Below are 16,714 nucleotides of genomic sequence, written 5' to 3'. Positions count from 1 at the left end.
ATACTCACATTATAATGTAATTGTGTATTATAATGTAATAAACCTACTACTCCTATTTCAGAAACGTATTGTATGTGTGTACACTAAAATAAGTGCACAATATACAATCCCTGTGTTTATAGGTTATAGGCCTCAGTAACTAAACCAAGACATAGGAAACCTATAGATACTCTCCTGTTATCCATCAGTGAGGAGAACTTCATAATTTGAGTGTAAAACAAACATTGGAGTAGACAGGTTTGGCATAGTGATTCATGATCGTTGTTTTTATTATTAATGATAATACTTAAGCGTCATAATAAAGACACAAAAATAACACTGTAATTACGTGACTGTTGTTTTTCCAAAGCGGCGGGGGAAGAGAGGAAGATTGGTCAAGGTTAGTACAAATGAACGAGGGTTGGAATGGGGATGTGAAAGGCTGTGAGGGGAGGATCTCAGAATGAGGGAGGAGATGGATGAGTAGAAGGAGTGGGGGACATATGGAACAATAAGAAGGAAAAGAAAGAGGGAGAAAGGATGAATGAGGATGAGAGGAGCTGAAGAAGGTAGAAAGGTGAGAGGGTAGGCTATCCCATACATTACAGATAAGGCACTTAACATACAACAACAATTGAAAATATATAATGATAAAAATACAACACTTCCATGTATCATACTTTTGCTTACTGAGCAATTGAATTGCTCAAATCCAAACTCAAGAAAAATCCTAACTTTTCTGAAACAATGATGTCAAAAATGAAACATGACTGTAAACCTGTTTCTCATAGGAATCATACCTCAAATCACTCTAGAATAACAGCAAAACACATACCACACACACACACACGGGATAATCTAATCCGGGGCAGTATGGCCTAAAAAATCTGCCCTAAATAAATCCTAAATTACAATGGCCCTTTCCAGTCTCCTGAGAAGAAATGTCCTGTTCTGACCAACCAACCCAGGCCCCCGATGAATATCCATCATGATGCATGATATCATCAGTGTGGGTCAGGATTCTACTGGATCATTGTGCCCAGAAACAGATTGGACTGGACCAAACCAGACTGGCGTTCAACTCTGCAAACATTTGCAGAAAACCTTCGTCCTTACAAGGTCATTGTTGGAAGAAAGAGTACACAATCAAGTGTTTTCAATAGAATAGAACAGTTCGCTCCTGTTGTCGAACATTCTTGATGAATTGGATTGTTGGTGGGCGCTCAAGAGTTGGGAGCTTCATTAACGTTAGAGGAGTTGAATGCATCTCTAGTCGATGACATGCGTCATACCACACTGGAATGAAACCACAACTGGTCTTAACTGGTCTAGACTGGAAAACAGTTAAAATATTGCTTTAAAAAAAATCTGAATTATTGACATTCTATTTGGGATCCTGACTGGCTGGACTGTTGTTGTTTTTTGCCTTTACATTTACAATGGCAATTTTTGTTTTTGCAAAAACTATTGAAATATACTGAAAATAAAGTTCTGCCTGTGTGAACTTGGTAAGATGTCAATGACACTCAGAAGATATGCTGAATTATTCACGCACGTACAGAGTGAAAACATGATAAAACTGTTTGATAAAAAGTATTTTCCTCTCCAATGTCAAAGGAGAGTGTCTACAGAGAGAACGTTACCACTGGCACATAAACATGACATCAGCAGAGGAAGGAGAGCATCATTCAGAATCAGCAGAATCTCAATATACCCAAAAAACTATTTAACACTTCGTTTGAAGGACTGCTTATAAGCTGCTTATAAACATGATTACATCGTTTATTATCCAGTTAAACATTATTACAGTTTATGAACCAGTTATTCACATTATTACATTGTTTACTAACCATTCAATAAAGCAGTTTATAAACAGGCCCTCAAATCAAGGTCCATACAGTGCAGTATTTAAACCCATGCTACCAGTGAGGGAGACAACCAGACTCCCTCACTATCTTACTGCATGGCTTCTACAAGCTTAGAGGTGTCCCAAACAACATCAAACAACGCCCATTCAGATGCACTACAGGAGCTGAGCAGAAAAAAACATAATTGCATAGAATCATAAAAACCAGGGCCGGCGAATCTGTAAGTCAGCCCCAAATCAACATTCACACAAGGACACATTCACATGATTGTGTATTTGTGTGTCAGGTTAAATCTTGTTGTGTCTCTTTTCTAAAGTCTGTCTTTCATGGCAATTGGAGTATTGGACATAAAGGCACATGGACAAAACATGTTTAAAGCAACAACAAGGTAAGTGAAAAATAAAAGAATAAGGTAAAAGCACCATAGTCTGGCTGTAAGGCACATGAGTACAGTAAGAAGAGCCATAGTAGAAGCTGCATCACACTTTCTCCCCTTCTCTTCTTCCCTTCATTCTCATCATTCTGTCCTCTCTTCCTTTCACATCCTTTTGAACACTCTTTTAGAGGGACTGAAATCACACTGACGTTCCCAGTGCTATTCCTTAACTTGTGTGTGTGGGGGGGGGGGGGGTATTCTCATGAAACCAGTTTTAAAATGTCTGGAACAAATTGAGTTACAAAACTATGATGCATCTGCAAAAATCAACTATCATTCTGAGGACTAAGATGTCTAGTTTTAGACATTCTGAGGACTAAGATGTCTAGTTTTAGACATCCTGAGGACTAAGATGTCTAGTTTTTGGGGAAAGTGTCTTGAATTATAAAAAAACAAAAAACATTTTCATTACTGAAATGCATCCTGATTAAATTCATGGTAATGTTATAAAAATACATCTTTAGAAAAACCTAACTTATTTAAATAAAACAAAATACGTTGCTGTAGTTTGTCCATAAATTATAAAAATGGTATACTACTTGAAGTTTACATTAAACTATAATATTTATTACATACAAGCAGTGTCTGTGGATATGTCTCATTACCATTTTTTTCAAGTACCTATAAAACTCCAGATTTTAAATAAACATTTCTTTACCCATGATGCATCATCTAGAGTAGTCCTTAGAAAAAAAGCTAAAGAGCTCAAATTGGGAAAAAGTCTGATTTTAATGTTATAATAATTGTCATTTAAAAATATTTGTATTTTCAGTGTTATGTTTAACTCAGGCATTTTCATTAGGGGAGCAATGTTAAAAAATATTATATATATTGATTTATAACTTTTTTGGACTTCGAAAACAAATGAGAATTTGGTGAAAATGTTGGTAGAATGCATAATATCTGATAAAAAAAACTAATAATAATTATGAAATGGATACGTATAGATCCTAATCTCAGTAATTTAAGAGGACATTTCGTGAAAAATGACAAAATGTTTTTTTTTTTTTTTTTTTTTTTTTTTACAGTTTCGTGAGATTTACCCGTGTGTGTGTGTGTGTGTGTGTTATTAATGGACTATAATAACAGGTCCATGCCAATTAATGTAGTATATCCAAAATTGTGTGTGTGACTGAGTGTTTATACTGTAGTACAGTGTATCTAACCACAGGTACAGGTCTACCTGTAGTTCTCAGGCTTTAGGAATGCCTTTCCTTCTCCTTCATCCATTTTCCCTACCACTCTCTCCCTTTCCTCTTCCCTCCATCTCTCCCACTCTGCTGAGTGAGGGATGTGAATTCTTCACACTCTTACTTCCTGGCACACGTTTTCATTACTCCGTCTTGCGGTGGTTGTGGTGAGCGGCGTGACCATTCTGCACCGCGCCTTTCTTCTCCACCCCTTCCTCTTCCTCCCCTGACTCGTCTGTCTCTTCTTTATCGCTCCTCTCGTCCTCCACCTTTTCCTGAAGCGAAAGGAGGGAAAGAAAGAGAGGTGTGTTTAGAAACATGTCATCCGTCCAGAGACATTACTTTTCCTTTCCGCAAACAACCCAAACCAGACTGCTGCTCTTTATCAGCTGGGCTTTCCAACACATATCAACGTGTGATTTCTGAATAAACTTTCTCTCTCCTCCACCCACCCCTCCTCTCCCAGTGTCTCTCCTCCACCCACCCTCCTCTCCCAGTCTCTCTCCTCCACCCACCCCTCCTCTCCCAGTCTCTCTCCTCCACCCACCCCTCCTCTCCCAGTCTCTCTTCTCCACCCACCCCTCCTCTCCCAGTCTCTCTCCTCCACCCACCCCTCCCAGTCTCTCTCCTCCACCCACCCCTCCCAGTCTCTCTCCTCCACCCACCCCTCCTCTCCCAGTCTCTCTCCTCCACCCACCCTCCTCTCCCAGTCTCTCTCCTCCACCCATCCCTCCCAGTCTCTCTCCTCCACCCACCCCTCCTCTCCCAGTCTCTCTCCTCCACCCACCCCTCCTCTCCCAGTCTCTCTCCTCCACCCACCCCTCCTCTCCCAGTCTCTCTATGTCTCTACATCTGTTTCCCACATATTAATTTCTCTCTCACATACAAGAAAAACAATAAAGATAGACTGGGTTGTGTGTTCAGTGTTGTCAGGATGCGTGTGCAGTACTGTAATGGCTGTGTGTCTAGTGTTGTCAGGATGTGTGTTCAGTGCTGCCAGGTTGTGTGTGTAGTGTTGTCTAGATGTGTGTGTAGTGTTGTCAGGATGTGTGTTCAGTGTTGTCAGGATGTGTGTTCAGTGTTGTCAGGATGTGTGTTCAGTGTTGTCAGGATGTGTGTGTGTAGTGTTGTCAGGATGTGTGTGTGTGTAGTGTTGTCAGGGTGTGTGTAGTGTTGTCAGGATGTGTGTGTGTAGTGTTGTCAGGGTGTGTGTGTGTGTGTGTAGTGTTATTAGGGTGTATGTGTGTAGTGTTGTCAGAGGGTGTGCAGTGTTGTCAGGTTGTGTGTGCAGTGTTGTGTACATACATCGCTGCTCAGGAAGCGGACGGCCATACGCAGAATGAGGATGGCCCAGAAGATATGGAGACACTGCAGCACCATCATAAGGAAATTCAGGAAGTAGTATCCAAAGAACGGAGAGTACATAGTCATTGGATAAATGTACGTAGAATAAATGATGCTGAGAGAGAGAGGGGGGGGGGGGGGGGGGGGGGGGGGGGGCAAGAAGAGCGAATAACATCAGTAACAACCAATAGACAATTAACAGACATTTATGATGCTAATCAGAATGTGTTGTTAACTGACTTGCCTAGTTAAATAAAGGTTACATAAATAAAACAATCAGAATGGGTGTGAGAGAGACAGAACATTGGTGTGTGGTGGGAGTGTTCAGGTGTCATCTCACTAGAAGGGGAAGATATAGAGTCTAGTGAAGATGAAGACGGCAGCGAAGAGGAAGAAGACGTAGTTACTGGTGTTTCTCCATCCAGCATAGATGAAAATCTTAGCGGACTATCAGAGAGAGAGAGAAAGGTTGTTGTTGTTGTTAGAAAATTATTGTAATGGCATATTTCTTCCACCAGGTGACAGTACTAAATCTCTCCATATCTCCACTTCTCCAATATCAGTAGTACTTTGTCCACTTCCTGGTTTATCAAATAAAATGGGATTTCCTTGTGGGTGATTCCCCTGTGGGCCCCACTTACAAACTACATGTGCTAACTGTAAGTTGTTTTGGATAACAGCAACTACTAAATCACCATAGTATTATTGTGTTTATTATCGTATCATGGCAGTGATATTATTATCATGTTATGCTGGCGACCCAGCTCTCCTGTAATTGGTTGTACCTCCAGTAAATAGTCGGAGGAGTCGTGCAGCAGCATGATGAGCGTGCCCGCTCTGATGTAGTTGACACACCAGGAGAAACTGATGAGGAAGATGGTGGCCATATGGTGAACCATCTGCTCCTTAAAGTCCTACAGAGAGGAAGGGAGGGAGAGAAGGAGGGAAAGAGAGACATGCAGGGAGGGAGAGAGAAGGTTAGAGTTTGTGTTTTGTTACCTTGATAACATTCTGATCCTTCGCACGCACGCACGCACGCACGCACGCACGCACGCACGCACGCACCACCACACCACCACACACACACACACACACACACACACACACACACACACACACACACACACACACACACACACACACACACACACACACACACACACACACACACACACACACACACACACACACACTATAGTAAATCATGCCAGAGGACCATCAGGTGACTTTAGCAGGTACACACTGTCTGTACTGACCTGACCCTAGTGGAGTAGAGTCCACTGACAAACTCCCCTTTAACCTCCGGCTCCACACACACAAACACGTCATATCAGTCTAATGTCCACCTCCTGAAGTTGCCCCCTGGCCCTATACACACTGACATCAGTGTCATGACAGTAACCCCTGGTCGTCAGCACAGGGGCAACACCATGGCGACAGCAGGAGAGGGATCGGAAAGACTTGCTTACTGCTTTCAATGAATCACTTGTAGCTAACAGAGTGTGCAGGCTTGGTTAACCACTATCCCTGATCTTGTAAACTGCACTCCCCCATGTATGGAAGAATCTTCAGGTGATCTGCGTGCTGTAATTGATTGACTCTTAAAGTGAATAGGACTGTAAGTAAAGGGATTCTGTACCACCATTTTTAGTGCTTCATTTGTATACTGTATACTTGATTGTTACAAGCATAGTGTGTTTCGTAGAGCAGGCATGTTGCACACTTACTTTCCGTTTGACGTCTGACGCCACACTGAAGACTAGAGAGACGTAGAAACCCAGCTCTATCATATAGTACCAATACTGAGACGGCAGGAGAGTCTGGGGGAGAGATGAGAGATTGAGGGATGGAGAGAGAAATAGATGAGGGATGGAGAGAAATTGATGAGAGATGGAGGGATGGAGGGAAATAGATGAGAGATGGAGGGATGGAGAGAAATTGATGAGAGATGGAGGCATGGAGAGAGAAATAGATGAGGGATGGAGGGAAATTGATGAGGGATGGAGGGAAATTGATGAGGGAGGGATAGAGAGAAATTGATGAGAGATGAAGGGATAGGGAGAGAGATGGGATGGGGAGATTATAGGGGAGAGAGAGAGAGAGAGAGGATAGAAAGAGCAAGATAATATCAATAACATACATTGATACTTCCATAATATGCTTTCTGAACACAGTCAAACACTGGACATAACATGATAGGATTGATTATGATTTATGCCTTCCAATTACTTTCCTATGTTACAATGTATTAGTTACCACTCATCAATAACCAGAGGGACATACCAGAATAGGGAAGCCCTGCCACATCTCCTTAAAGTCATACAGCCAGGGTTTCTGAGAGAGGGAGAGAGAGTCATACATAAATCGGACAGTTCTAATTTCAGTCACAGAGAAATACAGCAATGAAACAGAAGAAGTGATAAATCATTTTCACACCCTCTTTCCCTCTATATATTAATGTGGCTTTTTAATTCTCTTCCAGTGTCATTCATAAGTTATTTTATTAATCATGTTATGAAAACATCAAATTGTATAACATTTGTTTTGGATCCTCAGTTGTCCCTGATATAACCAGCACTGTTGTTGACAAGGCTTCTATTCTATCTTAGTATCCTGTAACACATTAATGCTGTCAGTGAACAAGCTCTGTTTCTCCTATCAATGGTTTAACTAGGATCTAAAGTTTAAACTATGAGTTATGACAGAGGTCAGTTTAAACGATGAGTTATGACAGAAGTCAGTTTAAACGATGAGTTATGACAGGGTGCAGGGAGATTAGCTTGGAGACAGGCGAGAGTTTTAAAGGTCAAAGGTGAAACAGCAGTACTCACGTCAATGAGGGCAGCCAGGCCAGCAATGAAAGCAAGAAGGTAAAAGGTGAATCTCCAACTGCAAGAGAACACACAAAATCATTGGACAACACACACACAGACTTTATACTATAGTGCATTCAGAAAGTATTCAGACCCCTTGACTTTATCCACATTTTGTTACGCTACAGCCTTATTCTAAAATTGATTAAATTGTTTTTTTCCCTCATCAATCTACACACAATACCCCATAATGACAAAGCAAAAACAGCTTTTTAGATTTGTTTGCAAATGTATTAAAAATACAAAACTTAAGTATCATATTTACATAAGTATTCCGACCCTTTACTCAGTACTTTGTTGAAGCACCTTTGGTAGCGATTATGGCCTCAAGTCTTCTTGGGTATTTTACATTTTTTGTTACATTTTAGTCATTTTAGCAGACGCTCTTATCCAGAGCGACTTTCAGTAGTGAATGCCTACATTTCATACATTTTTCATACATTATTTTTTTCCCCCCATACTGGTCCCCTGTGGGAATTGAACCCACAACCCTGACGTTGCAAACACCATGCGTCGCTGACCAGCTCTTTTCACGTTTCTCCAGAGATGTTCGATCGGGTTCAAGTCCAGGCTCTGGCTGGGCCACTCAAGGACATTCAGAGACTTGTCCCGAAGCCACTCCTGTGTTGTCTAGGCTGTGTACTTAGAGTCATTGTCCTTTTGGAAGATGACCCTTCACCCCAGGCTGAGGTCCTGAGTAGGTTTTCATCAAGGATCTCTCTGTACTTTGCTCCGTTCATCTTTCCCTCATCTCCAAGTCCCTGCTGCTGAAAAACATCCCCACAGCATGATGCTGCCACCACCATGCTTCACTGTAGGGATGGTGCCAGGTTTCCTCCAGACGTGACACTTGGCATTCAGGCCAAATAGTTCAATCTAGGTTTCATCAGAACAGATCATTTTTTACAAGCAGGGCTGTCATCTGACTTTTACTGAGGAGTGGCTTCCGTCTGGCCACTCTACCATAAAGTCCTGATTGGTGGAGTGCTGCAGAGATGGTTCCCCGGGCCGTGGATGTCATTTATGGCAGCCCCCCGCATCTCTCTGATTCAGAGGGGTTAGGTTAAATGCGGAAGACACATTTCAGTTGAATGCATTCAGTTGTACAACTGACTAGGTATCTCCCTTTCTGGAAGGTTCTCCCATAGAGTGACCATCGGGTTCTTGGTCACCTCCCTGACCAAGGCCCTTCTCCCCTGATTGCTCAGTTTGGCCGGGCGGCCAGCTCTAGGAAGAGTCTTGCTGGTTCCAAACTTAGTTAATTTAAGAATGATGGAGGCCACTGTGTTCTTGAGGACCTTCAATGCTGCAGACATTTTTTGATACCCTTCCCAGATCTGTGCCCCAACACAATCCTGTCTCGGAGCTCTATGGACAATTCCTTCGACCTCATGGCTTGGTTTTTGCTCTGACATGCACTGTCAACTGTGGGACCTTATCTAGACAGGTGTGTGCCTTTCCAAATTATGTCCAATCAATACATTTGACTAAATGTGGACTCTAATCAACTTGTAGAAACATCAAGGATGATCAATGGAAAAAGGATGAACCAGAGCTCAATTTCAAATCTCATAACAAATGGCCTGAATACTGTAAATAAAGTATTTCAGTTTTTTATTTTTAATACATTTGCACAAATTTCTAAAAACCTGTTTTCACTTTGTCATTATGGGGATTGTATGTAGATTGATGAGGGAAAAAATATATGTAATACATTTTAGAATAAGGCTGTAATGTAAAAAAAATTGTCAAAAGTGAAGGGGTCTGAATACTTTCTGAATGCACTGTATATGTACAGTAAAGAGAACATACACACATTCTGCTAAATGGTAGTGGAACAGTCCCTTGCAAACTTCCCAGCATACAATGGGAACAGTCATACAGTAGCCTCCCAGTTCAGTCCTGTCACACAGTACTGTACAACACAACAACCTGCTGACTACAGATAGAGACCTCCAGTACTGTACAACACAACACCCTGCTGACTACAGATAGAGACCCCCAGTACTGTACAACACAACAACCTGCTGACTACAGATAGAGACCTCCAGTACTGTACAACACAACAACCTGCTGACTACAGATAGAGACCTCCAGTACTGTACAACACAACAACCTGCTGACTACAGATAGAGACCTGCAGTACTGTACAACACAACAACCTGCTGACTACAGATAGAGACCTGCAGTACTGTACAACACAACAACCTGCTGACTACAGATAGAGACCTCCAGTACTGTACAACACAACAACCTGCTGACTACAGATAGAGACCTCCAGTACTGTACAACACAACAACCTGCTGACTACAGATAGAGACCTCCAGTACTGTACAACAACCTGCTGACTACAGATAGAGACCTCCAGTACTGTACAACACAACAACCTGCTGACTACAGATAGAGACCTCCAGTACTGTACAACACAACACCCTGCTGACTACAGATAGAGACCTCCAGTACTGTACAACACAACAACCTGCTGACTACAGATAGAGACTTCCAGTACTGTACAACACAACAACCTGCTGACTACAGATAGAGACCTCCAGTACTGTACAACACAACAACCTGCTGACTACAGATAGAGACCTCCAGTACTGTACAACAACCTGCTGACTACAGATAGAGACCTCCAGTACTGTACAACACAACAACCTGCTGACTACAGATAGAGACCTCCAGTACTGTACAACACAACAACCTGCTGACTACAGATAGAGACCTCCAGTACTGTACAACACAACAACCTGCTGACTACAGATAGAGACCTCCAGTACTGTACAACACAACAACCTGCTGACTACAGATAGAGACCTGCAGTACTGTACAACACCCTGCTGACTACAGATAGAGACCTCCAGTACTGTACAACACAACAACCTGCTGACTACAGATAGAGACCTCCAGTACTGTACAACACAACAACCTGCTGACTACAGATAGAGACCTCCAGTACTGTACAACACAACACCCTGCTGACTACAGATAGAGACCTCCAGTACTGTACAACACAACAACCTGCTGACTACAGATAGAGACCTCCAGTACTGTACAACACCCTGCTGACTACAGATAGAGACCTCCAGTACTGTACAACACAACAACCTGCTGACTACAGATAGAGACCTCCAGTACTGTACAACACAACAACCTGCTGACTACAGATAGAGACCTGCAGTACTGTACAACACAACAACCTGCTGACTACAGATAGAGACCTGCAGTACTGTACAACACAACAACCTGCTGACTACAGATAGAGACCTCCAGTACTGTACAACAAAACAACCTGCTGACTACAGATAGAGACCCCCAGTACTGTACAACACAACAACCTGCTGACTACAGATAGAGACCTCCAGTACTGTACAACACAACAACCTGCTGACTACAGATAGAGACCTGCAGTACTGTACAACACCCTGCTGACTACAGATAGAGACCTCCAGTACTGTACAACACAACAACCTGCTGACTACAGATAGAGACCTCCAGTACTGTACAACACAACAACCTGCTGACGACAGATAGAGACCTCCAGTACTGTACAACACAACAACCTGCTGACTACAGATAGAGACCTCCAGTACTGTACAACAACCTGCTGACTACAGATAGAGACCTCCAGTACTGTACAACACAACAACCTGCTGACTACAGATAGAGACCTCCAGTACTGTACAACAACCTGCTGACTACAGATAGAGACCTCCAGTACTGTACAACACAACAACCTGCTGACTACAGATAGAGACCCCCAGTACTGTACAACACAACAACCTGCTGACTACAGATAGAGACCTCCAGTACTGTACAACACAACACCCTGCTGACTACAGATAGAGACCTCCAGTACTGTACAACACAACAACCTGCTGACTACAGATAGAGACCTCCAGTACTGTACAACACAACAACCTGCTGACTACAGATAGAGACCTGCAGTACTGTACAACACAACAACCTGCTGACTACAGATAGAGACCTGCAGTACTGTACAACACAACAACCTGCTGACTACAGATAGAGACCTGCAGTACTGTACAACACAACAACCTGCTGACTACAGATAGAGACCTCCAGTACTGTACAACACAACACCCTGCTGACTACAGATAGAGACCTCCAGTACTGTACAACACAACAACCTGCTGACTACAGATAGAGACCTCCAGTACTGTACAACACAACAACCTGCTGACTACAGATAGAGACCTGCAGTACTGTACAACACAACAACCTGCTGACTACAGATAGAGACCTGCAGTACTGTACAACACAACACCCTGCTGACTACAGATAGAGACCTCCAGTACTGTACAACAACCTGCTGACTACAGATAGAGACCTCCAGTACTGTACAACACAACAACCTGCTGACTACAGATAGAGACCTCCAGTACTGTACAACACAACACCCTGCTGACTACAGATAGAGACCTCCAGTACTGTACAACAACCTGCTGACTACAGATAGAGACCTCCAGTACTGTACAACACAACAACCTGCTGACTACAGATAGAGACCTCCAGTACTGTTCAACACAACAACCTGCTGACTACAGATAGAGACCTCCAGTACTGTACAACACAACAACCTGCTGACTACAGATAGAGACCTCCAGTACTGTACAACACAACACCCTGCTGACTACAGATAGAGACCTCCAGTACTGTACAACACAACAACCTGCTGACTACAGATAGAGACCTCCAGTACTGTACAACACAACACCCTGCTGACTACAGATAGAGACCTCCAGTACTGTACAACACAACAACCTGCTGACTACAGATAGAGACCTCCAGTACTGTACAACAACCTGCTGACTACAGATAGAGACCTCCAGTACTGTACAACACAACACCCTGCTGACTACAGATAGAGACCTCCAGTACTGTACAACACAACAACCTGCTGACTACAGATAGAGACCTCCAGTACTGTACAACACAACAACCTGCTGACTACAGATAGAGACCTCCAGTACTGTACAACAACCTGCTGACTACAGATAGAGACCTCCAGTACTGTACAACACAACAACCTGCTGACTACAGATAGAGACCTCCAGTACTGTACAACACCCTGCTGACTACAGATAGAGACCTCCAGTACTGTACAACACAACAACCTGCTGACTACAGATAGAGACCTGCAGTACTGTACAACACCCTGCTGACTACAGATAGAGCCCTGCAGTACTGTACAACACCCTGCTGACTACAGATAGAGACCTCCAGTACTGTACAACAACCTGCTGACTACAGATAGAGACCTCCAGTACTGTACAACACCCTGCTGACTACAGATAGAGACCTCCAGTACTGTATAACACAACAACCTGCTGACTACAGATAGAGACCTCCAGTACTGTACAACAACCTGCTGACTACAGATAGAGACCTCCAGTACTGTACAACACAACACCCTGCTGACTACAGATAGAGACCTCCAGTACTGTACAACAAACAACCTGCTGACTACAGATAGAGACCTCCAGTACTGTACAACAACCTGCTGACTACAGATAGAGACCTCCAGTACTGTACAACAACCTGCTGACTACAGATAGAGACCTCCAGTACTGTACAACAACCTGCTGACTACAGATAGAGACCTCCAGTACTGTACAACACAACAACCTGCTGACTACAGATAGAGACCTCCAGTACTGTACAACACAACACCCTGCTGACTACAGATAGAGACCTCCAGTACTGTACAACACAACAACCTGCTGACTACAGATAGAGACCTCCAGTACTGTACAACAACCTGCTGACTACAGATAGAGACCTCCAGTACTGTACAACACAACAACCTGCTGACTACAGATAGAGACCTCCAGTACTGTACAACACAACAACCTGCTGACTACAGATAGAGACCTCCAGTACTGTACACACAACCCTGCTGACTACAGATAGAGACCTCCAGTACTGTACAACAACCTGCTGACTACAGATAGATACCTCCAGTACTGTACAACAACCTGCTGACTACAGATAGAGACCTCCAGTACTGTACAACACAACAACCTGCTGACTACAGATAGAGACCTCCAGTACTGTACAACACAACACCCTGCTGACTACAGATAGAGACCTCCAGTACTGTACAACACAACAACCTGCTGACTACAGATAGAGACCTCCAGTACTGTACAACAACCTGCTGACTACAGATAGATACCTCCAGTACTGTACAACAACCTGCTGACTACAGATAGAGACCTCCAGTACTGTACAACACAACAACCTGCTGACTACAGATAGAGACCTCCAGTACTGTACAACACAACACCCTGCTGACTACAGATAGAGACCTCCAGTACTGTACAACACAACAACCTGCTGACTACAGATAGAGACCTCCAGTACTGTACAACACAACACCCTGCTGTCTACAGATAGAGACCTCCAGTACTGTACAACACAACACCCTGCTGACTACAGATAGAGACCTCCAGTACTGTACAACACAACAACCTGCTGACTACAGATAGAGACCTCCAGTACTGTACAACACAACACCCTGCTGACTACAGATAGAGACCTCCAGTGCTGTACAACACAACAACCTGCTGACTACAGATAGAGACCTCCAGTACTGTACAACACAACAACCTGCTGACGACAGATAGAGACCTCCAGTACTGTACAACAACCTGCTGACTACAGATAGAGACCTCCAGTACTGTACAACAACCTGCTGACTACAGATAGATACCTCCAGTACTGTACAACAACCTGCTGACTACAGATAGAGACCTCCAGTACTGTACAACACAACAACCTGCTGACTACAGATAGAGACCTCCAGTACTGTACAACACAACACCCTGCTGACTACAGATAGAGACCTCCAGTACTGTACAACACAACAACCTGCTGACTACAGATAGAGACCTCCAGTACTGTACAACACAACACCCTGCTGTCTACAGATAGAGACCTCCAGTACTGTACAACACAACACCCTGCTGACTACAGATAGAGACCTCCAGTGCTGTACAACACAACAACCTGCTGACTACAGATAGAGACCTCCAGTGCTGTACAACACAACAACCTGCTGACTACAGATAGAGACCTCCAGTACTGTACAACACCCTGCTGACTACAGATAGAGACCTCCAGTACTGTACAACACAACAACCTGCTGACTACAGATAGAGACTTCCAGTACTGTACAACAACCTGCTGACTACAGATAGAGACCTCCAGTACTGTACAACAACCTGCTGACTACAGATAGAGACCTCCAGTACTGTACAACAACCTGCTGACTACAGATGGAGACCTCCAGTACTGTACAACACAACAACCTGCTGACTACAGATAGAGACCTCCAGTACTGTACAACACAACAACCTGCTGACTACAGATAGAGACCTCCAGTACTGTACAACACAACACCCTGCTGACTACAGATAGAGACCTCCAGTGCTGTACAACACAACAACCTGCTGACTACAGATAGAGACCTCCAGTACTGTACAACACAACAACCTGCTGACGACAGATAGAGACCTCCAGTACTGTACAACAACCTGCTGACTACAGATAGAGACCTCCAGTACTGTACAACAACCTGCTGACTACAGATAGATACCTCCAGTACTGTACAACAACCTGCTGACTACAGATAGAGACCTCCAGTACTGTACAACACAACAACCTGCTGACTACAGATAGAGACCTCCAGTACTGTACAACACAACACCCTGCTGACTACAGATAGAGACCTCCAGTACTGTACAACACAACAACCTGCTGACTACAGATAGAGACCTCCAGTACTGTACAACACAACACCCTGCTGTCTACAGATAGAGACCTCCAGTACTGTACAACACAACACCCTGCTGACTACAGATAGAGACCTCCAGTACTGTACAACACAACAACCTGCTGACTACAGATAGAGACCTCCAGTACTGTACAACACAACACCCTGCTGACTACAGATAGAGACCTCCAGTGCTGTACAACACAACAACCTGCTGACTACAGATAGAGACCTCCAGTGCTGTACAACACAACAACCTGCTGACTACAGATAGAGACCTCCAGTACTGTACAACACCCTGCTGACTACAGATAGAGACCTCCAGTACTGTACAACACAACAACCTGCTGACTACAGATAGAGACTTCCAGTACAACACAACAACCTGCTGACTACAGATAGAGACCTCCAGTACTGTACAACAACCTGCTGACTACAGATAGAGACCTCCAGTACTGTACAACAACCTGCTGACTACAGATGGAGACCTCCAGTACTGTACAACACAACAACCTGCTGACTACAGATAGAGACCTCCAGTACTGTACAACACAACAACCTGCTGACTACAGATAGAGACCTCCAGTACTGTACAACACAACAACCTGCTGACTACAGATAGAGACCCCCAGTACTGTACAACACAACAACCTGCTGACTACAGATAGAGACCTGCAGTACTGTACAACACCCTGCTGACTACAGATAGAGACCTCCAGTACTGTACAACACAACAACCTGCTGACTACAGATAGAGACCTCCAGTACTGTACAACAACCTGCTGACTACAGATAGAGACCTCCAGTACTGTACAACAACCTGCTGACTACAGATGGAGACCTCCAGTACTGTACAACACAACAACCTGCTGACTACAGATAGAGACCTCCAGTACTGTACAACACAACAACCTGCTGACTACAGATAGAGACCTCCAGTACTGTACAACACAACAACCTGCTGACTACAGATAGAGACCTCCAGTACTGTACAACAACCTGCTGACTACAGATAGAGACCTCCAGTACTGTACAACACAACAACCTGCTGACTACAGATAGAGACCTCCAGTACTGTACAACAACCTGCTGACTACAGATAGAGACCTCCAGTACTGTACAACACAACAACCTGCTGACTACAGATAGAGACCTCCAGTACTGTACAACACCCTGCTGACTACAGATAGACCTCCAGTACTGTACAACACAACAACCTGCTGACT

General features: G+C 43.7%; 1 protein-coding gene across 4 annotated transcripts in view; it reads right to left on the bottom strand.

Annotated features, from left to right (window-relative positions):
- Positions 1-238: 238 nt before the first annotated feature.
- lass2 (LAG1 homolog, ceramide synthase 2 (S. cerevisiae)) overlaps positions 239-16,714 on the bottom strand; it is a 40,294-nt gene continuing 23,818 nt past the window's right edge. For 3 of the 4 annotated variants that reach the window (XM_045717691.2, XM_045717692.2, XM_045717693.2), the window contains exons 5-11: positions 7,649-7,706; positions 7,101-7,151; positions 6,545-6,637; positions 5,603-5,731; positions 5,158-5,264; positions 4,779-4,932; positions 239-3,748 (exon numbers count right to left, since the gene is read on the bottom strand). In XM_045717691.2, the coding sequence (XP_045573647.1) occupies positions 3,617-3,748; positions 4,779-4,932; positions 5,158-5,264; positions 5,603-5,731; positions 6,545-6,637; positions 7,101-7,151; positions 7,649-7,706 (724 nt within the window). In that variant the 3' untranslated portion in view covers positions 239-3,616. 4 annotated transcript variants of the gene reach the window in all.

This window comes from Salmo salar, chromosome 05 (genome assembly GCF_965601325.2).
Source record: "Salmo salar chromosome 05, fSalSal1, whole genome shotgun sequence".
Lineage (NCBI taxonomy): Eukaryota > Metazoa > Chordata > Actinopteri > Salmoniformes > Salmonidae > Salmo > Salmo salar.
This window is presented reverse-complemented; position numbering and strand designations above follow the sequence as displayed.